The sequence below is a fragment of the Carcharodon carcharias genome, chromosome 8 (assembly GCF_017639515.1).
Source record: "Carcharodon carcharias isolate sCarCar2 chromosome 8, sCarCar2.pri, whole genome shotgun sequence".
Lineage (NCBI taxonomy): Eukaryota > Metazoa > Chordata > Chondrichthyes > Lamniformes > Lamnidae > Carcharodon > Carcharodon carcharias.
The window spans coordinates 63440235-63465601 of record NC_054474.1 but is presented as its reverse complement, the minus strand read 5'-3'; the positions used below and the strand labels follow the sequence as shown (position 1 = coordinate 63465601).

The following is a 25367-nucleotide window of genomic DNA, read 5'->3' as shown; positions in this document are numbered from 1 at the left end:
CCTTCCTTCCCTCCCTCCATCCCAACCATATCATGAAAGCAATTTGCACAAAGTTATAGAAAGAAGTGGCAGGAGAAGATGAGCCTGACTAATATCACATAAATCACAGAACAAAAGAATACAATTGTCTGAGCTTTATGTTGTCATTATAACATTAGAGAAATGTACAGAGACAACTAGATATTCAATTTGTTCTAGCTTTAGCAATATCAGAGCTAGTTAGAAACAGGGAGTGAGTAACTGCTTAAAGGCTAAGTATTAACAGAGATGCCAGTACTTTCAGCCTTCTTTTCTTATAGTGTTGCACTGCTGGTTAAGCATGAATTGCTCCTTGCTCTCCATTATGTCTATTGATGGGATCACATATGTGGAAAGGCATGATGTCACGCAAAAGGTAGATCTGTTAAACAGTTTGATTTTAATTCATGGAAAAATGATCCTAATTATTTCCACCCATTCTGACCTTTTATTACTTCATTCCATTTTCCTTTAATCATCTATTTAACCTATCCTTAAAAGCTGACATGATATCTGATTTAATCATTAAACCCAGCAGTGCATTTCACAGCCTCACAACCATCAATGCAAAGAAATTTATCTGGCTCTCTATTGTACCTTTACATTTAATCTTAACTATCCATTCTTCCCTATTTTAAACCCATATTGGTGTTTCTTCATATCAGGCAGCCTATGCTGTATGCACTCAACATCCATCGAACAGCATAGTATGTAAAAATGTACATACCACTCCAATTATAGGTTAATAATCAAAGCTCAAAACCAATTATTGCAAAACACAATTTTTAATGGCCTTGTGCACTTGAAGTGTTTCCTTGAGTTTCTTTCTGAAACATCACCAATAAATCCTCCTAAATCTGTATTCTAAACTCATTTTTCTAGAACTTCAAGCATGCTCTTTCCTCCATTGTTGACTCTTGGACTACAATGCTACTGTCTATTCCATTTCTCTTCCAGTATTTCTTAAATGTTCCTTACTCCAGCAACAAAGCAAGGTCAAATAGATTAACGGTTTAGACTACATGGTAATGGACTTCGTGTATTTTACTTTTAAAGGTAAGGTATGTTGTACTGCAAGAGTTGAAATTGCAATTTAAATTTCTCTTAAGCCAAAGATCTTAGGTCATGGATTTCATGATTTTATTGCCCAGAGACATTCAGTAAAAATATGCTTCATCTCTCTCTCTCTCTCTAATCATCACAGGAAAACTTCTCAATTAAAGTTGAGAGTAATATTGACAGAAATATGTATCAGTCAAACACATGGAGGTGTTTGATTAAGAAATAACAAAATTATATTTTTCTAGTGCCTTATATGTAGCCAATGTCCCAAGGTGCTTAAAAGGGTACATGCAGTGGCTGGGGGTGAGGTTGGGAGTGAAAAATAATTAAAAGGACCAGCAAAGTCTTGGCTTCACTCTTTGATCTGCACTGTTTGCTGATCTGAGTTGCTGTAGATACGTTACAGTTGATCTCATTGCCCAGCTGGGCTAAGAGGGCATAAAATCAGCAAAGATTCAACATTTCTGATTGCTAGACCAGAAAATGAACAAGTGGATATGCCCCACATAGGAATCTATCCTGTCACTAATCATTTTAGCTCGGGTATAAGGAGTAATTACTCAGGGAATGGAGGAGAAAATTGGGTGAGAGAGGGAAGAAACATACAGTCAAAACACAAATAGTCTCTACACACTACAATTTCTATCATACACAAGGCTGTATAATTGTTACCTCCTGAATCCACAAGCCACCTATTTGTATTTCCTTTTGTATCTGCAGCCTTAAGAAGTGCCACAAGATCACCTCTTTGAAGTGTCAGGTCAAGTTCTTTGTTTCCAGAAATATTACTGGTAACTTGATAAATTTTGTCTGGGCTGTGTTTTTTCAGAAGCATTTCCAGTTTGTCTTCATTATAAGGCTGAAAAGGAAGATATTGAAAATCAACTGAAAAATAAATGCCACTGGATAATGACTTGTTCATTGTGTGAATTTTTAACTACAGGATAACTGGTTGATGGAACATGCGGCTGATTGTCTGAGAGCTGCAGCAGGAAGCTTGACCCATTTTGTGCGCTGAATCTTATTAACATAGATGCTGCAAGGTGTACATTTCCAAAGGATGTCATGATGCAGCTCACCAGCTCTGGGCCATTGCCCTCATTATTCTCATGGAGCCCAGAGGAACTCTTCTGCTCTATTGGGCTCATCAAAAATAATTTCAAGACTTACCTTTTCCCTCTGCTGATCCTCCGGGTTTTACTAAACTGCTATGAGTTTGTCTCTGTTCTACAATTTCCACCAGATGAAGGCAGATAAAATTGACCCTTATATTTTGAAACTGATCTTTTTGTAGCAGCAGGTAGCTAACACACTTGAAAAATGTGTAATCTACAGTAAAAAAAATTAGTGAACTATTATTCCCTCCCCTCCTAGATTTTGGGCTCGAGTAATTGAATTTCTAGTTGGTGGTTTATTGCAGCTACTTGCAACAAACACTCTGCCATTATCTTTGGGTGATTAACGAAAAATCAAGCAGAAAAGCCACAATACTGGCCATCAGGCCTCAGTAGTGGGATTCATCTCAAATTGATGGAGTGACTTTCAACCATTTGATGCCAAAATGGGTATTTCACTTCATCACCTCAACGGAATACAATAATGTTATAGTGACTCCAACACGAACAATGTTTCTACAATGCACGTGATGTTGTTTATAAACCAAATGTATGTTTTACAAACAGTTTCATAGGTTGAATGTGCCTGTTACAAATTAACATTTTGTTCACAATTGTTAGTCTTTTTCTAGCTGTATAATGGAGTTTCCATGCATTGGATCTGTGCAGGGAAGAGGAATTCTTAATAAGAGAACTTTTGTTTACTTTCAAACTGCTCTATATATAACATACCTGTTCTATAGTCTGTCCCATAATTGATTCAAATATTTGGCAGAAGTTTTCCAGTTTTACATTTGATTGCAGCAAAGTTTCTTCTGTTTGTTGCCAAAAGTTATCTTTGTGACCAAGTAGAAACTGAAACAAAAAAGTGAAAAAGGACTTGGTCTCTTGCAGCTATGATTGTACCTAATAATGTATTAATCATGTAAAGATGGAGGAGCTTCACTGTTGAAAATTGAAAATGGTAATTCACCCAAGTAATGATCAGCAAGCCCCTATCTTCTAACTGAGTAAAATTGGTGCTTTTCAGTGTTTTTGGTTCCTCACTGAATATGATGAGCAATGGATTGTGAAGTTTTTAATAGTGAATGCTGGACAAATGTGTTAGTTCACTACATTCTAAGTATAAAGGCAATTCCTTCGAGTAAATGAGCAAACGACCATTGACTCAAAGTTTTAATCAGCAACAAAATGTTCATTATGTAGCAAAGGCTGTCTTTTATCAAAATGTTTAGCAAAGCTTTGGGAGCAATTAATGTTTCAATTGCCTCCATAAGAAGATCTGAGGCACAAGTAACACCTTCCCACCTCTAACCTACATGGTCTGTTCTCTGAGACATACATGCCCAAAAGGACCGTGTACAAAGTTTAGCTACTTACAGCAACAAATCATCAGGTGAAGAAATGGCCACACATGGGCAATTTTCAATAAAAACATTTAGTAAAATTGCTATAAGTTAAGACTAGTTTCTACTTCTGGCGCAATCAGCAATCCAGGTGCAAACTGTGCTCAAAATTGCATTAGTTTTCCAAATTGATTTTATAGTTCAAATTTCCACTCAAACTCATTTTCATAATCACAACTGTAAAATCATCCATGAGCCAATGCAATCAGGGGAAAAAAAAAATCACAAAAAAAAAACAATTTTAGTAAGTCTGTCTTGGTTCATCACCTGCAGGTAAGCCAATTTTAAATAGGTAAAAATGACTTTAAAAACTATACAGAAGTTTTTACTAGTTTTATTTGTGTATAGTAGTAATTTTATTAATAAAATATTATTTGATATTTAAAATGTGCCTATTATTGCCCTTGCACCTCAAAGAATCAGTTGATTTTTAAAAGCCCACACAAAAGCCTGTGAATGGGTGTAATTAGCTGAAACTTGTCAAGGTAATTAATTTGATCTGAGACATGACCAGTTTTGTGGGTGAGGCCTAACTCCAGCTTAATGTTTTGTAACAACACTAAGTATTACAGTAACTCAATTTATGCTGAACACAACTTACACTTAGCATTCCACAATCTTTTACACTTGTTTGGCCAATTTCAAGCAAATTGCATTGGAACCAGTGCAACCTAACGGAATCGCTTCCCCACTAACCTAACTTTTTAGGCTGTGAAGTTTCATGCTATTTTCAATGAAGTAGCAAAAGTCTTTTCTGCTAATTTTCTGGCCCAAAATTGATCCAACCCTACAGGTTTCCAAATGATTCTTGAACCTTCCTGTCTTCTGAATGTCAATGCTACCACCAGATGTGCAGAACAATGCCACATTAAATAGGGAAATTATCACACTGATCATTCTTCCTTTTCCCCTTGGTACTGAAGCCAATCTTCGCTAGTTAGAATTAAAAGCTACGTAATCTTTCTGCAGTGGTTCAAGAAGGCAGCTCACCACCACCTTCTCAAGGACAACTAGGGATGGGCAATAAACACTGGCCGAGCCAGCGAAGCCCACATCCCATGAATTAATACATTTAAAAATACCTTTCACAAAGCACCATACACCAAATATTTGCATTCTCAACCCTAAACCCACTTCCTCCACTTCAACAGAGCAATGTCACTGCCTCTCTTTCATCAGCTGTCTACAGCACCTGGGAATATTCTTCAATCATTGGTCTTCACTTTATCCACTCCAAGACAAACTGGCACACAATGCCGATGATGAACATAACATAGAGAGGGCATTCATGTTTAAAGGTCTCACAACCTTTAAGAAGAAAGTTTTGAACTAATGGGGAGCACTTGGCTCTTGTTGTGGGAAATGGAAAAGTTAGCTCTGTATCTGCATACCTATAAGAGCCTTGTGAAACACCACACATGCACAATCTCCCTCCCCTTTAAATACAAGTGGATAATACTTATTCATTCTTAGTTTCCTTCCATCCTTCTGCAGATCTACCTAACAACAGCGGAGTGGGAACTTTATGTGATTAGGAAAAGAAGGACACTTCTGGTAGATGTATTTGGAGCACCACCTTGTGTTTAGATTGGATTAAAAGTGTACAGTAACCTCACACATTGAGCTGCTATGCAGACTTTGAGGGGATTTAAACTGCCAGGGTGGACAGGTGTTGGTTTATGTGCAAGATTGACAAATCAAAAAATGCTGACATTTTGGGATACTAATAGCCACCAACCAACTTCTGCATTTAACTTGAGCATGATCATGAGTGTGTGGAAACCAGGAAACACCAGTGGGGTTTTCTTTAACTCATTCATGAGATATGAATGTTGCTGATGAGGCCAGCATTTGTTTCCCATTCCTAATTGCCCTTGGGAAGGTGCTGGTGAGCCACCTTTCTTGAATCGCTGCAGTCCATCTGGTGTAGGCACACCCATAGTGCCGTTAGGAAGGAAACTCCAGTGACCAAGTGACAGTGAAGGAACGATGCTATAGTTCCTAGCCTGGATTGTATGTAGCTTTGAGGGGAACATGCAGGCGGTAGTGTTCCCATGTGTCTGCTACCCTTGTCCTTCAAAGTAGTAGAGATCATGGATTTTAAAGGTGCTAGTGAAGAAGACTTGGTAAATTGCTGCTATTAACATATGCTAAGAGCCGAATTTAACCACGGATTCTAACTTTAATTGCCAGCGCATGGGTTTCCCGGACTTTCTGAAACTTTCCAGGTTGAACAAAGCAAAAGGACAGCGGCATTGACAGGCAGAAAAACCTTTAAATAGACATGCGTTAGCTGCTTCTTTACCTAGGTCAAAGGCTTTTGCTCACAGGACTTGTGTTAAGAGTGTGTTTTCACAGCTTTCGAGGTGATTTCAAGAGGTTGCAGATCATTTCTCCTACTTTGGAAATTCTTTACTCTGATCTGCAATCTCCTTTTGCCAATCTTCTCAGCAGCGTGACAGAAGTTTACGAAGCTGTATGTTGAATCTTTGATGAGGAACAAAAGGAACAGCACCAGCAGGAGCAACAGCTTCCTTTTCCTCAGGACAGAGGGGATAGGCACAGAGATTCAGCTTGCAGGAGGCCATACCCCCAAAACAGAATATACAGGCAGAGCTTGAGCTTTCTGGGCATCACTGAGCACGAATGCCTCAGGAGGCTCAGGCTTTCATGACAGTTCATTGCTGACATTTGCAGCCTTCTAGAATAAGGCCTCCTGCAAGTTGGACCTTTTGGGCATGAGTGCCAGTGGTCCCCAAGATCACCACAGCCCTGAATTTCTTCACTTCCAGTTCCTTCCAGGATTTACTGATGACATCTGTTGAATCTGCTGCCCACGAGCGTATTTCCCTCATGTGACCGATGTCACATTTGCCAGTGCCACCATTTACATCCACTTTGTTACTGATGAGGCCAGTCATAATGAGAGGGCCTTCGGATTTGATGCTCTTACTGGATTCTCACAGATACAGGGAGTCATACATTCCACATGTGGCAAGCAAGGCACCCTCAGATCAACCAGCCGCATTCACCAATTGAAAAGGATTTCACTCCATTAATGTTCAGCTGGCATATAACCACCGCAAGATTATAATTTCTGTCTGTGCAAGATAACCCAACAAGCTGGCATGATGTCTTCATACTGCACCAGTCAAATCTCTGACAGATATTCCAAATTCCAAGTAGAGTCAGTGGCTGGCTCCTTCCAGGCAAGGGCTAGCCTCTACAGATGTGGATGATAAACCTATGAAGAGCCCTACAAATGAAACCCAGAAAAGGTACAACAGCAGCAATAAGAGCACAAGAATGATCATTGAGCAGGCCAGTGGGATACTGAAGATGCAATTCAGATGCCTGGACAGAACTAGGGATGCCCTTCAGTGTGCATCAGCTAATGGTTGTGGTCTGTTGTGGTCTTGTATAATATAGTACAGCAGAGAGGACTGGAGCTGCAGGAGAGGAAGATGATGACTGCTCTGCATCTTCAGAGGGAGAGGAAGAGAAGAAGGAAGAGGAAGAGCCTGTATTTGCAGCTGCTCACTTGGCTGCCTGAGATGGCCAGGACTGACTCATTCATGTACACTTCAGCTAAGCTTCAACTGGCACATCAATGTTGAACTCATTGTGCTCACCCCAATAACCCTGAACAAGGTAGTCCCACAGTCAACAATTCATCCCTCTCACTGACCCCCATTTCTCATCTTCAGTTCTCATCATCCCATTTTCCTCAATGCTGATGGCCACTTGACAGGTGACAGGCAACTAAAGTGATGACTGAACAATGGAACTTTGAAATAAAAGCCAGAATTTTACCAGCCAGGAGGACAGTTTGACATCGGGTGGGAATGCAGATCAGCGGCATCTATGGGCAGGTGGCAGGAATTCCTACTGGATTTCATCAGGAAGAGCCAATTTGGGATTGCAGATGGGAAGCTGGTCAATTAACCTTTGCAGGCGGCTGCTCAATGCTGGCAATTTGCGCACAGCTGCCATTTTTAAAGGTACATGTGCAGCAGTCAAGCAGGCTGAAGACAGAGGCAAGAAGGAGGGGGTTCAACAACAAAGAAAGCAGAGGGATGGCATCAGAACGAGGAAAGGTCGCTCCACAATCCAGATATTTCCCTGGAGGCACTTTTGCAGGCAGCCAGAGAAAGGAGACGGGTCCTGTTTCCCGCAGATGGGAAGAGGAGGCCAGCAAGTCTCAGCACAGACACATAGCTGAAGCAGACAAATATCATAAGCAGCTAAGGGATCATTGTAGGAACCTAGATCCAGTGCAGGAGGAGATTCAATGACCAGCTACTGTCTGGAAAGGTGAGTGATATTTAGAGTTGCAAATTCGAAACACAGGATTCATTTGAAGGTGCCCTTGAAGTGTGAGGCCAGGTGGTAGGCCCAGAATGGGGCAACACCAGACACCAATGTCCACATTGAGGCATTCAATTCATGCGCAGCTGAACTCCGTGATCTGTGATGGGTTAATTCTGCACAGAGACAGCAGAATGGCCACCTCATCATGCTATTCCAACAGCGTGGTGCGCACTTACAGCATCTGAGTGACCATGCTTACAGGTTGAGCGCACTTAGAATGTCAGGAAGCTCCAATGAAACGGTGGTGGATTTCCTTTCATTGCATTGGTGACACCAATGGAGGCGGCGGCCATGGAGATCAGGTGGGTCATGACAGGGCAGCAGCCTGTCACTGAGGGTGAGGCAGGTGTGAAAATTATGGAGAGTGAGTTAAGTGATGGTTATGTCCAACATTCCCTGGGCCATGTGTGGCATGTAGCACCTTTGACCCCACTGAAAGCTCCCGACCAGGTTGAAGGAGTAGTTCCTTCATTTCAATAATTTCTCTCCACAACATCAGATGAAGAACAGACTGGAGTTCCTGCTACAATGGAAAGTTCAGAGGATGCACTGCCATCTGAAGACACTGTGTCACTTCATAACAGCGCACCCTCCACCAGTGCAAATACCTTCACATCCCATGTTGCATGTGTAGCACAGTTGGCACAGTCTGCTGAGCACTGCACAGGCATGCAGGAAGATGTAATGGAGGCAATGGCAGCTGCAGCCACTTCCTCTTGGAAGAATGAGGAGAGGCCCAGCAATGCTCAGCTTCATCAAGTTGGTGCTATCAGCAAAGCAGCAGATGGTTCAGCAGTAACGTGAAACATGTGAAAATCTATCAGAGTTTCCAGAGGCAATGCAATTCCAGGTGCAAATATTGAAGGAGTCCATCCATGCCATCCTCCATCGAGAAACAGATAGAACGCAGGTGATCCAGACAGACCTCCTTGGCACGGCCTCATCCATAAGGTCTATGAAGCAATGGATGGATGAGATGGACCAGTCATACATCTCCCCACTGCTATGAGCTAAACCACTCCAAATAATCATAGGTGTGCATGTGGGGCCAGAAAGGGCAGAGGAGGGGTAGGCTGAAGGCTATGGGGGCTCCTCTCAAGGTGCCTCAATAGCTGAAGGCAAATCCTTGGCACCTTTGTCAGTGACACCAACACTGCTTGTTGGCCTGGTGACTGCGATAGATCCTGCACAGATACAGGTAGTCAAGAATGTGCTGCAGCCCAGTAGCTCTCAGAGGATGCAGGCCAAGGCCATCTAATGCATTGGAACAAGAAAGGCAGCAGGCTACTTTCACATCAACTCCAGGCACAGGGTGAACACCCCGTAGAAATGACCGTAAATGAGCATGTATATGCATGGACTAGCATTTGGAATTTGACAGGGTGATAGTAATTTGTCAACTGCCAAAGCCATTAATGTTTACTAAGAGTTAAAGATATTGACGATGTATAATGACTCATGTATTTATTTTTATGCAACACTCGACAGTGACCAGATGTGGAATCAAACAGATGGATGGTATGTAAAAGTGAAGGCCTCATAAGGGCTTGCGTTGACAGAAGGCCTTGGCATTTGTTGCTGGTGGGTAGAAAGAGAGGTCAGCAAGTCTGCCTTTGAGAAAGAGTTTCTTGGTTCAGTGGCCTCTTTCACTTGTCTTCCTTGTGAGGCAACTGCTGATCAGAGGTTCTCCCTGTCACTCATGTCACTGTCCTATGAGCTGGACTCTGCTGTGCCAGCTTCAACAACTGACATCTGTTGAGGTGCCTCATGCTGATCCTCATCCTCTCAGGAAGCGGCTTGTTCAGTGTCTTCCACCGGCTTCAGTACTACTCCCCTCTGGAGTGCCAGGTTATGCAATGTGTAGCAGATGACAATGATGTGGGATCTCCTTAAGGGGTGTATTGTAGAGCTCTCCCAGATCTATGGAGGCACCTAAACATCATCTTCAAAAGGCCAGTTGCCTCTTCGATGGTGGCCCTAGTAGTCATATGGTTGTATGTGTCCTCTGCTTGTTTGTTGGTGTTGCATACAGGGGTCAGAAGCTATATCTTCAGTGGACATATCCCTTGTCTCTCAAGAAACCAGCCACACACGTTCGTGTGGCCTGAACAGCTGAGACAATTGGGACTGTCAAAGCATGTGGGAGCCAGGGAAGCTTCTTGGAACCCTCACACACCCCTTAATGATCTACTTACAGTAGTTGCAGTTGACTTGAACATTCAGGGAGTGCAACCCCTTCCTGTTCATAAAGGCATCTGGCTGTTGTAAGGGAGCTTGATGGCCACAAGTCCAGTCAATGAGTCCTAGGGCCTGTGGAAATCCAGAAATGGCCCCAAAGCAAACTGCCCTCTCAGCCTGACTGGTCTGATAAGTCAAGTACTTGATATATTGGCCAGTCTAATGGTGCATGGCATCCGTAACCTCCTTTGCACAGTGATAGATCGTTGACTAAGACGTGCCATGTAGCTATCCAGATGATCCCTGGAACCAAGCACAGGCAAATAAGTTGAACTTAAACATCTTTAAGACTATAAGTATTGTTGTCTGCCACTTCCCATTGGCATCAACTGCTGCTCCTGCATATCGCACAGCTCTGCCACCACCTCTCTAGGAGAAGCAGTCTTCGTAGGCATTGGTAACAGACATTTTGATGAAGCCAAGTCTCTGACGGTGCATCCTTTGAACTGTAAATGCCTTCTGTGACGATGAGGTTGCCCGCTTTCCCACATGTGCTCTCTTCATCCGCATCTTATGGCTTCCTCAAGTCACAGGAATTCCCCTGGCAGCTGCACGGGGAAGGCTGTATCCCCTTCTCTGTACCACTCTCATCCTCACAGAGGAGTCAAAGTCTGAAAGCATTAACCCAAGAGACAGATGAAGCCTCCATTGCAATGAGCCTCTCAAGAGCCTTGTCGTACCTCTAGTGGCTCCTGTATCTGGAAGACAGCTTTCCACATGCAACATGTCACTTTGGCACCACTCTCTGCAGTGCTTTCAAACTTGATAATGTCCTTTCTTGAAGACAGAACCTGTATGGCTGACAGTTAACCCCAAAACAATAATGCCACGCATATCTTGCCTCATTTGAGTAGACGAGACTCTGACCCTCTGTGCAACCTGTACACCTTTGTTAAACTCAGAAAAGGTAGCAAATACCTGACAATTGGGTGTTTAAAGGCTTCAACTTACACCCTATATTTACAATGCTTGACCAATGAGGGAAATACTTATGACTTCCCTCCAACAAACTAACTTTGGCTTGTACCCTTTTCTTACAATTCTAGCCCTCAGGCCATTCTTTTAGCCAATTGGTATTTGTTAGCTGTCCTCTGGATATTTCTGAGTATGCTATTTTACATATACCACGAGCCTACAAATACTCCTTTAAATTTATTGATGAAGCCAGAAGAAACTTTACTATCATCACAGAGATAAAGTAGATGGACACTAGAATTACTTAACAGAGATTTAGAGTGACCCCACAAGGTATTAACCTTCTTCCAATAATGATGGCATATGAAGGCCCTCCTCATGAGTGTCCTTTACCACTGATGGATTTTGAGCAGCATCTAGTTTTTTGAGTTCCTATTGAAGAAGCTCCTGATGTTTATGTTGATGGTTCATCATACCATGTCAAGAGAGCCCCTCACACAAGATCTGTAGTGGTATTGTCTGAGTGTACTCTCAAGTTCAAATGTCTTTGTCGTCCCTCTAGTTTGTAGAATTGATGTTGCAGTTAAGGAAACTGCTGGCTGTCCCATGAATATATGGTCTAATAGTGCCTATGTCATCAATGCCATGCTGACTCTTCCTCTTTATAATAAAAATTCTTATTGCTCCTCAAATGATAAATCTTTGGTCCATGAACCATGACTTTGTTTTCTATGGCAGGTTTTGAAAGAGAGAAAGACACCGTGCTACAAAAGTAAAGTCACAGTACACAGATGGGACGGTTCTAAGCATACACAGGCTAACAATGCAACTGATATAGCAGCTAAGGAAGCAGCTATATCTGGAGATTCATTGCCAGAGTTCGAGTGTATTAACTTGTAGTCATTCAAAGGTAGAAAGTGCAACAAGTCCCGTTACAGCAGTTGGGCCTGCAATAGATTTGGGATCTCTTCAGTGAGTATGATCCATCTCAGGTAGATCTTTATTGGCATGAGCAAGGTCAGTGTTTGCCTGCACCTACTTTGTAAGGTCACAACGCACTTCTTTCTTCTGAAGGCTCTCCTCATCTGTTAGTGTAGGCAAAAATCAGATCAGACTTCAGTAGTGTGTGTTTCTCCTGAGTTAGAAGATGAACTTTTGTTCTTGTTTTATTTGCACCTGACAGGTGGTTATTATTCTGTTGAGACCACCTCAGAGAAAGTTTCAGCTACTGCATGATGGCCCAAAATAAAGGAGGATGCAAACCTCTAAGTTGGTAGATGTTTGCCATGCCTACAGGTAAACCCATCATCATGCAGTTAAAGGGCTTTCCTTAGAAGTCAGGCAGCACCAGAGGGTCCTTGGAGTCACCTCCAAATTGACTTTATTGGCCATTGCCACCATCACAAGGAAATACGCACTTGTGGTTATTGATCAATTTACTAAGTGGATAGAGGCATTTCCTTGTCAGTCAAATAGTGTACTTACTACTGCAAAGATATTGTTAAGTGATGCCTTGTATATGTGGGGACTTCCCATACAGGTTGACAGTGACCGGGGCCTCACTTTACAGTGGAAGTATTTTCTAAATTACAAGTTGATGGGAATTCTCAGATTAAAACAGCAAAAGAATAAATGCTGCACTTGGTTTATTTCAGATGATGTGGTCTTCAATATCTAAGGCTATGAAGAAACAAGAACAGACTTAAGAGATGCACATTTGTAATGAATGTTGAAAGAGGGAGGGGAATTGTTTCTCTCAGTCTCAAGGTGGGGTGTCTGTTAGACTTCAGGTCATTGACCTGTGTAATTAATAAGGCTTAAATTATCAAATTGTGCTGTTCATAAGTTTAGTTATAGAAGGTCTTAATTTGTATGTATTACTGGAATGTTGTTAAGAAGACTTGTTGGCATCTCTATAAGTGTAAAATACTGTAATGTAGCTTCAAGACTTCAAGTGCCAAGAGGCAAGGTCCTGGGGACAAAGGAGATAAGATCCCAGAAGTCCTGGGATCCTTGGGAAAAATAGTGTACCATGGCCTCAGTGGGACTTTGCTCTTTTTCATATTATGTATCCTTCTGCCTTTTCTGTTAAACTATTCACTTCACAGTTTGTATCAACCATGTTGCATTGATGCCAATTTATGCAGTATGTTTAAGTCAACTGTGACCTGCAGCAAAATTGTACAAAACCCTTTTGACTTCAGACTTGTAAGGCACTTTTCCTGTTGTCTTTTTTTGTCTAAGCCCTGTGCTTCAAAAATTCTCTTTTAAGTCAGGTGCTGATGGCACTGGGCTCTGCTGTGTAACACAAGAGGTTGGCCTCCCCTGTTTGCTCTTCTGAAAACATCTCTTTTAATGTAATGGCACATTAATAAACCTTCATGGGTCTATGGTGCTGTCACTTCCCTGAGCCTAGGGACATTTTTAAGAGTGTAATGGGGTTCATGGAGGTAGACTGGAGCATTTTTAGTCAACTTCAACCCTGTCAGACAAATGCACCTTTAAAAAGGTATCAGGGTGTTGAGATTTTTCCACAAATCTGGGCTGCAGTTGAACCTAGATCCCAAAGAAAATACAATAAAAAATGAAATATTGTTACCATTCAATCCCTCTAATACAATTCATAATGCAAGGTGAAGTATTACCTCATGCAGATGCTGGCTGGTGAATTGAAGCACATTGTTGGCTAAGTCATGATGAACAGTGATAACTGCTTGAAGAATCTGTGCATGTAGCTGTAGTACAATGCTGTTAAATCTAGGGAGTTCGGTGAGTAATAAAGAATGCAGCGCTTTGTAAGTCTCCATAGCAGCCTTCTCGTCATAAGATGCATTACCTTCTTGCTTTAGTTTCTCCTGAATTTTTTCATAATCTAATAATTTATCATCATGTTTTCTAACCAGCTGTTGTGGGCCACTGAACAAACTTGTGAGGGCACATAGCGGTTCATAAATGATGGATTCCAATCTTCTTTTCTGTTTGAAACAAAAACATTTTAATACAACACATGTAATTTAAACACTATAATACCCATTAATTGTATGTCTTTACATTGCCTTTACTTACAAATTCAGGAATTATCTGCTGGTGGAGTCTCTGGATAAATTCCTGATAGCAGACGGTAGCATGTTCATCCGCCAAATCAGATACGTAATGGTAGGACCTTAAGTTTTGAAAATGCTGAGCCAAAATTAGAGAGAAGACAATTAAAAGATGGAACAGTGCCAGATGTAACTGCATGTCAGTGTATAATTGATGCATGATTCTTAGACATCAGTAATACTTAGTAAATATATATCAGTTTTACAAAGCATGTCTGAGGGCAGCCATTATTTGTGCGGTAACTATTTCTTCACCTTGACATCTTAAGTTTAACATTGGACTTCCAGAAATTGGATACAGGAGCCAAATAGATTTCTTGCTTTAACATCCTAGTTCTAACATTAGGTAAAAGTATGTCTGATAGAGAGATACCAAAGATGAAAGTTAAAACCAGTGCAATGAGTTAAAAAATAATAAATCCTTCAATACTGAACTCAACAGTAGCCTGCTGTTAAAAGCAATGCTTTGTGAGTCTGTACATTACCTGATTATATACGTGATCAAATTTGAAAGTTCCTGTGTTGTCACGGTTCTCGGTTCTACTCTAAATGAATTTAAATTATGAATTTAAACTTTGTGAATGTAAATATTACACACAGATAATATTGTATCAGTCTTTAAATGTCATCTTGTACACAATACGGAGTCACTTAGCTAGCTGAATATCTAAGAGTGAAATATAAGTACTACAAATATGAACATGAGTGAATTAGCATTAGAACGTGATGATAGAGAAAGATAATAACCTAGGCCTGGATTTTTGTGGAGTCAGACTGATCAAAGGGCTCTTAAAAATGGTGGGTGAGATCTGATTCCAAGATTCCTTTCCCCATTCCTGTTTCTGGCAATTTTTGCCAGCGTGGGATAAGGGTGGGGGTAGCGAACGCACATGCTGCACTCATCCTCCCTTGCTGGCTCCTTTGCCGGTATAGGCATTTGAAACTCCTTCCCTGCAATTTTGATGGAGTCAGGCCTGTTTGTTAGGAGATGTGGTTCACGGCGCCTCAAAGGAATCGTGAACCACAGGGATGCCAGTCTCGATTTGGGAGCCAAAATAAAAACAACCATTCAACATTCCCTTTGAGAAACATTATCTTCTCACAGACTAATCAGAATCAAGAGGGACTTCTGCCCCTCTGGAGCTGCTGGCCAATTTGATTGGCTGGCAGCTCCACCAGTCCTGGCAGTGCCAGGAAGGTTTCAGTGGCCATTGTCAGGACTGCAGAAGGAAAAAAAAGTCAAGGCCCATGGATTTCCGGAGCAGGCGTCCGGAGTCTTGGACCAGGAGGGTTCAGGTAGCTTAGGTAGCGGGGCAGGAGGTTTTAAGGGAGGGAGAGGGTAGGAAGAAAGGGGGTTTCGATTTAAGGGGAGCCACCCTGCAATTGACAAAGACCAGCCCCCCGAAGAGCGAACCCCCCTTCATTCCTGCCCTTTAAGCATTTAAGTTTAAAAAACAGGTTTCCCACTCCCACACTGCTGCCCACGTCAAACGTTTTATGGCGTGGGCAGCATATTATTAGGGTCAGTTGGCTTGATAATAAGCCTAATTGACCTTTAATTACTCATTTAAGTATGGTGGGCGGGCTGCCGATTTCAGTGCCTGCTCTTGTGCCTACCCCCCCTCCCACCTTAGGGGGGAGGTAGGAAGGTGGTGGGATGGAGCACCCCCACCCCCCCACACCCCACCATGGGAAACATGCCTGCCGGGGGCATGTAAAATTCAGCCCATAATTTTAGAAAATGTGAACTTGCCAATGGCTTTGCTAAACTTCTCCACGGTGGGTTTGATATCCAGATCTGTCATGACAGGCAGGCTTTCTATGGTGTCAAGAACTTCCCCAGTGAAATTGTTCTCCCTAAAGTACAACTCAAGGCAGTGTTCCACCCATTTCTTTGATTGTTTATTACAGTCAGCGATGACCTCCCCTGCCTTTGCTTTATTTGCTCTTGGGCTTGTTGCCTTTTTCATCCTTTCATACATGCCCGACATTTCCTATGTCGAAGGGCATCTCAATATTCTGGCAGAGTTGTAATCAGTAGTCATTAGCTCACCGCCTGGCAGTCTGTTGGGCTTTACTTTGAGTGGGTCTTAGAGAATTCGGAGTTTTCTCGCTCAGATCTCTCTTGTAATTAATGAGAGCCGACTGCTTGGCTTCAATGGCAGGTTTCATCACAGCCATGTTAGCCTCGAACCAGTTAGCATTTTTCTGCTCTTGGTTCCCATAAGTTGAGAGTGTGATAGTGTAGATGGTGTCCTGTATTTCACTTCTGCACTCTCTGTGGGAGTGCTGTGGAACACCTGTTCAATTGAGTCACAGAACTGTTGGTTCTTACCTGGGTTAGTAACATGGATGACTTTGATACAAGGATAGCATTTCTGCTTTGAATGAAAAAGCTTCAAGGGTTGCATCCTAACCCTAGTGCACACCAGGGAGTGATCTAAATCACAGTCAGTGCTGTGGTAGCTGCGTGTGTTGAGAATACTGTTCAGAGATTCCGTCTGGTGATGATTGGATCCAGCTGGTGTCAATATCCTGATCTTGGATGTCTCCAGGACACCTAGGAGCATGTTTTTTTTCTGAAAGAAGGTCTTAGTTACACAAAGCTCTTGGTAGCAGTAAAGCCCAAGTAACCGCTGTCTGTTCTCACTTATCTTTCCCAGGTCATGATGTCTGAGGCAGGAGGGCCATGCCTCATGATCCATACTCACTGTTGTGTTTAAATCTCCTGTAGGCAAAGATGTTTTGACTTAGGGATTCTGTTGATAACAATGTGAAGCTCCTCACCTCTGCAATGAAGCACAGCACTGGAGCAAAGATACTCATGAGGTTAATTGGCCTTGAGTTGAGAGGCAGATGGAGAGAACATGTTCTGAACCATTTGTGGGGGTTCTAACATTGAGAGTAGTGAGTTCCTTCCAGCGAAGCCTTACTCGTGCATTTCCTCTGAACATTCCCCAGGCAGGTGAATGCGTCATTTTTTTCTTTCAGTGATCCACTCTGGGAAAGCCTGGTCTCTTAAAGGGAAACTATGTCAATGTTCAGCCTATCAGGTTCCATATTGATCACAGCTGCCTTCTGCGCATTATAGGCCAGATGTAAGACATCTGTCAGTCCCTTGCACACGGTCCTGATGTTCCAGCTTACTAGTGGAAGAGTTGGCATCTTCTTTCTTTCCATTTGTTTGCCTGGTGCGATGGATCCTGTCCAATTGTTGAGCAGAGACTCTAAGCCATTGAAACAGATGGACTGTGGCGGGTCAGCACCTTATTAGTCAGGGCCTGTCAACTTGAGGTGAGCGGTTGTTGACCAGTAGGACAACCATTGGAGACAAACCATAGCTCCTGTTCTCTACGCCAATTGAATTGGGCTTATCACTTGGAACTGCTGTCTCCCATTTTGTGCTAATGCTCTGCAGGGTCCTCTCCAGGGTGCAAGCCTGGGCAAAATTTATGGAGACATTGGGCTGCCCAAACATCAGGGTCCCCTTCTCAACCTCCCCGGTTGAGTCCAAAGGAAGGTTAGGTGAGAACGACTGCCCTTGACATCAAGGCAGCATTTGACCAAGTGTGGCATCAAGGAGCCCTAGCCAAACTGGAGTCACTGGGAATCGGGGGTAAACTCTCTGCTGGTTGAAGTCATAACTAGTACAAAGGAAGATGGTTGTGGTTGTTGGAAGTCAGTCATCTCAGTTCCAGGACATCACTGCAGGAGTTCCTCAGCATAGTATCCTGGGCCCAACCATCTTCAGCTGCTCCATCAATGACCTTCATTCCATCAGAAGGTCAGAAGTGGGGATGTTCGCTGATGATTGCACAATGTTCAGCACCATTCGCGACTCCTCAGATACTGAGGCAGTCCATGTCCAAAATGCAGCAAGATCTGGAAAATATCCAGGCTTGGGCTGACAAGTGGCAAGTAACAATCACGCCTCACAAGTGCCAGGCAATGACCTTCTCCAATAAGGGAGAACCTAACCATTGCCCTTCTCCAACAAGGGAGAACCTAACCATCAACCTTTGACATTCAACGGCATTACCATCACTGAATCCCCCACTATCAACATCCTGGGGGTTAACATTGACAGAAACTCAACTAGACTAGCCATATAAATACTGTGGCTACAAGAGGAGGTGAGAGGCTAGGAATCCTGTGGCAAGTAACTCACCTCCTGACTCCCCAAAGCCTGACCACCATCTACAAGGCATAAGTCAGGAGTGTGATGGAATCCCGCTTGCCTGGATGAGTACAGTTCCAACAACATTCAAGAAGCTTGACACTATCCAGGAGAAAGCAGCCCACTCGACTGGCACCCCTTCCACGAACATTCACTCCCTCCACCACTGACACATAGTGGCAACAGTGTATACCACCTACAAGGTGCACTGTGGTAACTCATCAAGACTCCTTTGGCAGCACCTTCCAAACCCACAATCACTACCATCTAGGAGGACAAGGGCAGCAGATACATGGGAACACCACCGCCTGAAAGTTCCCCTTCCTGACTTGGAAATATATCGCTGTTCCTTCACTGTTGCTGGGTCAAAATCTTGGAACTGTCTATCTACGTCACAGGGCTGCAGCGGTTTAAGAAGGCAGCTCACTATCACCTTCTCAAGGGCAATTAGGGACAGGCAATAAATGCTGATCTAGCCACATCCCAGCTTGGTTGCAGGAGCTGCTGAAAAGATTACATATTTAGACATCAGTCCGTCTTTGGGCTCCACTCTAGATTTTTTGTCAGAGTTTACTCTCTTCGCCTTCAATTCTCTCAAAATTATCCACAAGGCAGTGGAGCTATTTGCCCATAGCTGGGAGTTTGGTTCTTGACTGCCAGGGTGTATCCACAAGCTGGTGGGCCTGCAAATGGGATGTCTGGGGGCCAGACCTCCACCTAGTTCCCCTAAAGTGTTAGCCTGAGGCCACGATGGACCTAGTTTGTGTTACCTCAAGGAGGCACAGCTGAGGACTTGCTGATGGAGAGGCTGTGTACGGACGGGACACATTTGGCTCTCCTTTTCACCATTGCTGCTAACCAGCGGTACAGGCTGAAAATGAGAAGCAAACTAGCACACAAAAATAAAAAGCATGCTTACTCTCTGCGCCACAGACTAGACACCTCACATTGACCTGCTGGAGACACAGCCAGCCCAGCATATTTGTTCTTATTCACCAAAATTAAAGAAAACAAGAAAAATAAAACACCATGTAACAAAGGGATGGGGGGGTGGGGGGGGGGGGAGCGTAGAGAAATGAAGTAAAATTAGCTGCACAAATAATAGGACCCAATTAGCTGAAGCAGTGTCTGAATTCCTCAGGTGTGTAATGGGTTCCTCTAACTTGCCTATCCTCATCCCTGCAGGTGCAGGATCAGATATAATGAAGAAACAATGATAAAGCAAAATAGAAATAAGATGAATTTTACAAAAAAAAACTCAACTGAACTAGGAAAGTAGGTATAAAATAGATACTGACACACCAAAGAAATAAAAGGGAAGAAGGAATGAAAATGAAAGAGTAAATAAAAAGCAAAATGCAATCCATATAGTAAAAGGTAATGGAAATACACTAGAAATAAAAAATTAAAAGTGACATAAAGAAAATTAAATGACAAAAATATAACAAAGTGTACAAAGTTACCTCCATATTTGATATATAGTTTTGTGTGTTTTTCTTCAGTTCTGAAACATTTTTTTCAATTATACAGAAAAGTTTTACTGAAGCATCATAATCTTTGTCCTTTATCTAGAAAAAGATGGAAAGAACTTTTGTTAAAATGTAAAATTTACGGTTGCATCATATTAAGTATTATCAAATAACTCGCTACTTCAGATTAATAATTGATTGATCTCAACAGCACTGAATCACTTGCTGCCATTACTGCCATAACTGGCAATAAAACACAATTGCACAATACTGCCATTATACCATACGTTCCATAAATACATTTTAATCTAGAATTTTTTATGTGAGAGCTGGGTCTGATTTTCATCCCCTCTTTTGCATGAGAATGGGCCAGTAGCACAATTAACATAAAAACAACTCTTGCCACCCCATTCCTCCCACATCTGTGCCACTGCCATTCTGGAGAGTGACAAGTGTCTGCCAGAAACAGCAGGGAGCCTCATTAACACATGACAATCAAGGGTGCTGTGACATTAAAGAACCCCCAGGCAATTTTAAAGTAGGAAATGGGCAGATGGTGCACCACACTTGCTCTGTTTATTTATATTTGCCATTAAGCAGCCCAGAGCTATACCAAAATAGATGAGGGTGGAGAAAATTTTTTAACCATCTCTCCCAAAGTCCAAACCCCTACACAGCTCTACCATTCTACCCACCCATACACTGGAACCATCAGATATCTTGCCCACCTCCAATGAGGCCCAAACATGAAAGTAATCTTGGACCTCAGACCACTTTCATTGGGTAAGTTCCAGGTTTGATCTATTTGCCACCTGTCCAATGAAATTGGTGACATGAAAATCTACCTCACTATAACAACATTAACAAAAGAATTCTGTAGTTATCTTAGATTCCATGGACGGAGTATAGTAAGTAAGATTGGGGAGTTATAGGTGCAGATTGCCATGAGAAATTCTGATGTTGTGACAATAACAGAGACCAGGCTCAAGGAAGGGCAGGGCTGGTGCTAAGTATTCCTGGGTACAAGGTGTTCAGGAAAGATAGGGCAGGAAGAAAAGGAGGAGGCGTGGCTGTATTGGTTAAGTAGCGCATTGCAGTGCTGGAGAAAAAGGATGTCCCAGAGGGTTCAAGGAAAGAATCAATTTGGCTAGAGCTAAGGCGCAAAAAGGGTACAATTACATTGCTCGGTGTAGTTTGTAAGCCACCAACTAGTGCAAAGGATGGAGAGGAACAAATCTGCAGGGAAATTACAGAGAGATGCAAACATTATAGAATAGTTCGAATATAGACTGAAATAGTGGCAGTGTAAAGGGCAAAACGGGGAAAGAGTTCCCAGAGTGTGTTTAGGAGAATTTTCTACAGCAGTATGAGTCCAGTCCAACAGGAAAGGAGGCACTGCTAGCCCTGGCTCTTGGAAATGAGGTGGGCCCAAGCAGATCAAGTGTCAGCAGGGGAACATTTAGGAGACAGTGATCATTGTATCATAAGGTTTAGGATGACGGTAGAAAAGGACAATGAGCAACCCAGAGTAAGAATAATTAACTGGGGAGAGAGTTGACTTCAATGGAGCAAGAACGTAGCTGGACCAGATGGATTGGAATCAAAGGTTGGTGGGAAAAACTGTAGCTGAACAATGGGCTACCTTCATAGAAGAAATGGCTTGGGCACAGTCAAGGTACACTCGCTCAAAAGGGAAAGCTAGGGCAAATAAATCCAGAACTCCCTGGGTGAAAAAGGAGATTGAAATTAAGATAAAGAAGAAAAAATATGCTTATGACAGATGTCAGGTAGAAAATACAATTGAGAACCAAGCTGAATACGGAAGGTTCAGAGGAGAGATGAAGAAGCAAATATGAAGAGTGAAGAGAGTTTATAAGAAAAGACTGGCAGCCAACACAAAGGAGAATCCCAAAGTCTCCTATAGGCACATAAGTAGTAAAAGGATGGTAAAAAGAGGATTAGGACTGATTAGGGACCAAAAAGGGGATTTACACAAGGAGGCAGGGTCATGGTTGAGGTGTTAAATAAAGACTTTGCATCTGTCTTTACCAAGGAAGCAGATGCTACCCAGGACTTGGTGACAGAGGAGGAAACTCTGTCACTAGAAGGGTTCAAAATTGATAAAGAGAAGGTGTTGGATAAACTGTCAGTACTTAAAGTTGACAAGGCACCAGGGCTGGATGAGATGCATCCAAGGATATTGAAGGAAGTGAGAGTGGAAATTGCAGGGGCACTGGCCATAATCTTCCAGACTTCCTTAGACTCAAGGGAGGTGCCAGAGGACTGGAAAATTGCAAACATTGCACCCTTGTTCAAGAATGTTTGTAATGATATGCCCAGAAATTACAGACCAGTCAGTTAAACTTCGGTGGTGGGGAAGCTTCTTGAAACAATTATTTGGGATAGAGTTAACAGTCACATAGAAAAGTGTGGGTTAATTAGGAAAGCCAGCATGGATTTCTTAAGGGAGGATCATGTTTAAGTTTTTGAAGCAGTAACAGAGAGGGTTGACGAGAGTGATGCTGTTGATGTGGTGTACATGGACTTCCAAAAGGTATTTGATGCAGGGCTGCACAACAGACTTGAGAGAAAAGTTATAGCTCTTGGAATAAAAGGGGCAGTAGCAATGTGGATACAAAATTGGCTGAGTAATAGGAAATAGCAAGTAATGGTTAAAGGGTATTTTTTGGGCTGGAGGAAGGTTTGTAGTGGAGTTCCCCAGGGGTCGGTATTGGTAGAGGCTTTTCCTGATATATGTAAATGATCCAGGTCTTGGTATGTAGGGGACAATTTCAAAGTTTGTGGATGATACAAAAATTGGAAGCACTGTAAACTGTGAGGCGGACAGTGTCAAACTTCAAAAGGACATAGACAAGTTGGTGGAGTGAGCAGATAGGTGGCAGCTGAAGTTCAATGCGGAGAAGTGTGAGGTGATTCATTTTGGTAGGAAGAACACAGAGACTCAATATAAAATAAGAGGTACAACTCTAAAGGGTGTGCTGGAGCAGAGGGACCTGGGTGTACATATGCATAAATCATTAAAGGTGGCAGAACAGGTGGAGAGAGTAGTTAATAAAGCATACAGTATCCTAGGCTTTATTAATAGGGACATAGAGTACAAGAGTAAGGAAGTTATGCTGAACTTGTATCGGACACTAGTTAGACCTCAGCTGGAGTATTGTGTACAGTTCTGGGTGCCACATTTTAAGAAGGATGTGAACGCATAGGAGAGACTGCATAAGAGATTTACAAAAATGCTTCCAGGGATGAGAATTTTCAGTTTTGAAATTAGATTGGAGAGGTTGAGACTGTTCTCCTTGGAGAGGAGAAGGCTAAGAGGGGATCTGAAAGAGGTGTTTAAAATCATGAGGGGACTGGACAAAGAAGATAGGGAGAAACTGTTCCTGTTCAAAAGAGGATGGAGAACGAGAGGGCACAGATTTGAAATGATTTGCAAGAGAAGTAAATGCAATGTGAGAAAAAACTTTTTCACATGACGAGTGGTTTGGGTCTGGAATGCACTACCTGGAAGTGTGGTGGAGGCAGGTTCAACTGAGGCATTCAGTAGGGCATTAAATAATTATTTAAATAGAAATAATGTGCAGGGTAATGGGGAAAAGGCAGGAAAATGGCACTAAGTCAAGCAGAGCTGGTGCAGACATAATGGCTGAATGCCTCTTTCTGCACCGTAACAATTCTGTGATTCATAGTGACTGGATCAGTATAATCTTTAAAAATGTCTATTCTAGCAATCTTTAATGGTTCAATGAATAAATATAAAAGCATACTACTTTGTCCTTGTACCAGACCTTGGTTAGGTGTTACTTAGAATATTCTGACTGGGTCCGGTCTCCTCGCAGGTTGGTTGGTATTGAGGCCTTAGAAAGGGCTCAGAGGAGAACTACTAGACTAATTCTCATTTAAAGCGTCTTATTTAACAGTGTGAGTTTTAAGAGCCAGAACTTGAGAGAAGCATAGAATTAAGATTGATCTGATCCCATTAGGGAGGTCCAGGGGTCATAAGTTTAAGTTGAATAAGGCTAGATCTAGGTTAGATGTCAGGAGATGGTTCTTCTCCCCAAAGAATACGGGATCTCAGGCAAGCTTCCTTCAAGCGAGGACTTGATCTGTTTCTGGTAAGGGCAGACAGCACCTGTTACAAAAGATGCTAATGCATAGAATTATCAGGGCCAGAATGATCTCCTGGTTTAGTTTTGTTTGTCTAAGGGGTTGGTGAGGAGTTGCCTGGAATGTTTTTTCTCCAAATTCACCTTTCCCAGGAGATCACCTAATTTTAAATGGGGTGGAGAGTGTATATCTTGTGATATTCTAGAGATGGTTTGGAGAGGGAGAGAGAAGCATGGGCCAGGGGAGGCCATAGATTTCCCTGTGTGGTCCAGAGGAATAGGGGGGCCACAACGGTTTCCTCACACAGACCTTGGGGAAAAAATTGCAGTTGGACCCCAATGATTTAATTGAAACCGAATCTGCACAGTTAAAGAAGGACTCAGCTGCTTCCGGCAGTGGTTCATTCCACCTGCTCAAAAGAATAGGTTAAAATTGCAACCTGAGGGGTGGAATTAAGTTGGTTGCATTAAGTTGCTTCACACATTTGAACTGCGCATGGGCAGCCGGGTTAAAAATCGGTCTTTGTGAGCGAAGCAGAAAGAATTACAGGAAATGGAAGAATGCTTTTTAGCTTTGGTGTGAATAATGCCACAGGAGATCAATTAGCCCTTCTTCAATGTCAATGTTGTAAGATTGTTCCTCAGAGTCATTGTCTCACACCCTCCTCTTGGGATGGAATAGGACTATTTTGTCCCCTCTTTTTACTTTGCTCTTTAAGGTAGAATCTTATGCAACAACTTCCAGTACCTAAGCAACCTGCTATTCATACAAAAACAGAATTACCTGGAAAAACTCAGCAGGTCTGGCAGCATCGGCGGAGAAGAAAAGAGTTGACGTTTCGAGTCCTCATGACCCTTCGACAGAACTTGAGTGAGTGGACGTCAACTCTTTTCTTCTCCGCCGATGCTGCCAGACCTGCTGAGGTTTTCCAGGTAATTCTGTTTTTGTTTTGGATTTCCAGCATCCGCAGTTTTTTTGTTTTTATCTGCTATTCATACGCTAGTTTATACATTAAGGTCTAGGTTTTCTGATTGTAATGCAAATGGCAAACACATGAAAATGAAGGGTTATGTTAGTATTGCGGTTGGAAAACCTATGCCTGATGTCAGAAAGCTATTCGCAGGGTTGAGGGTGTAGAACTGCACCAAAACACAATTTTGTCCTCATCTGATGATCATATGAATTTAATTACATGACATTGCTTAGGAATGGGAATCTTGGCTGAAATTTCCCTATTTTGCCCAAGCAGTTATAGCACTGCCATCGTTGAGCCTCCTGAGATCAGACAGATCAGTACAGGCTGGGAACAGTGTCTGAAACCTTCCTACTTCAAATTGTTCACGTAGTGTCACATTGTGCATTATGCA

The 25367-nt window shown here is 42.5% G+C and overlaps 1 protein-coding gene across 1 annotated transcript in view; it reads right to left on the bottom strand.

Annotated features, from left to right (window-relative positions):
• Positions 1-25367, bottom strand: part of arhgef37 (Rho guanine nucleotide exchange factor (GEF) 37) — a 127602-nt gene that overhangs the window by 14805 nt on the left and 87430 nt on the right. Inside the window, exons 7-11 of the mRNA XM_041193111.1 lie at positions 19867-19971; positions 14192-14305; positions 13771-14100; positions 2928-3050; positions 1753-1939 (exon numbers count right to left, since the gene is read on the bottom strand). Of these exons, the coding sequence (XP_041049045.1) occupies positions 1753-1939; positions 2928-3050; positions 13771-14100; positions 14192-14305; positions 19867-19971 (859 nt within the window). The remainder of the gene's footprint in view (positions 1-1752; positions 1940-2927; positions 3051-13770; positions 14101-14191; positions 14306-19866; positions 19972-25367) is intronic.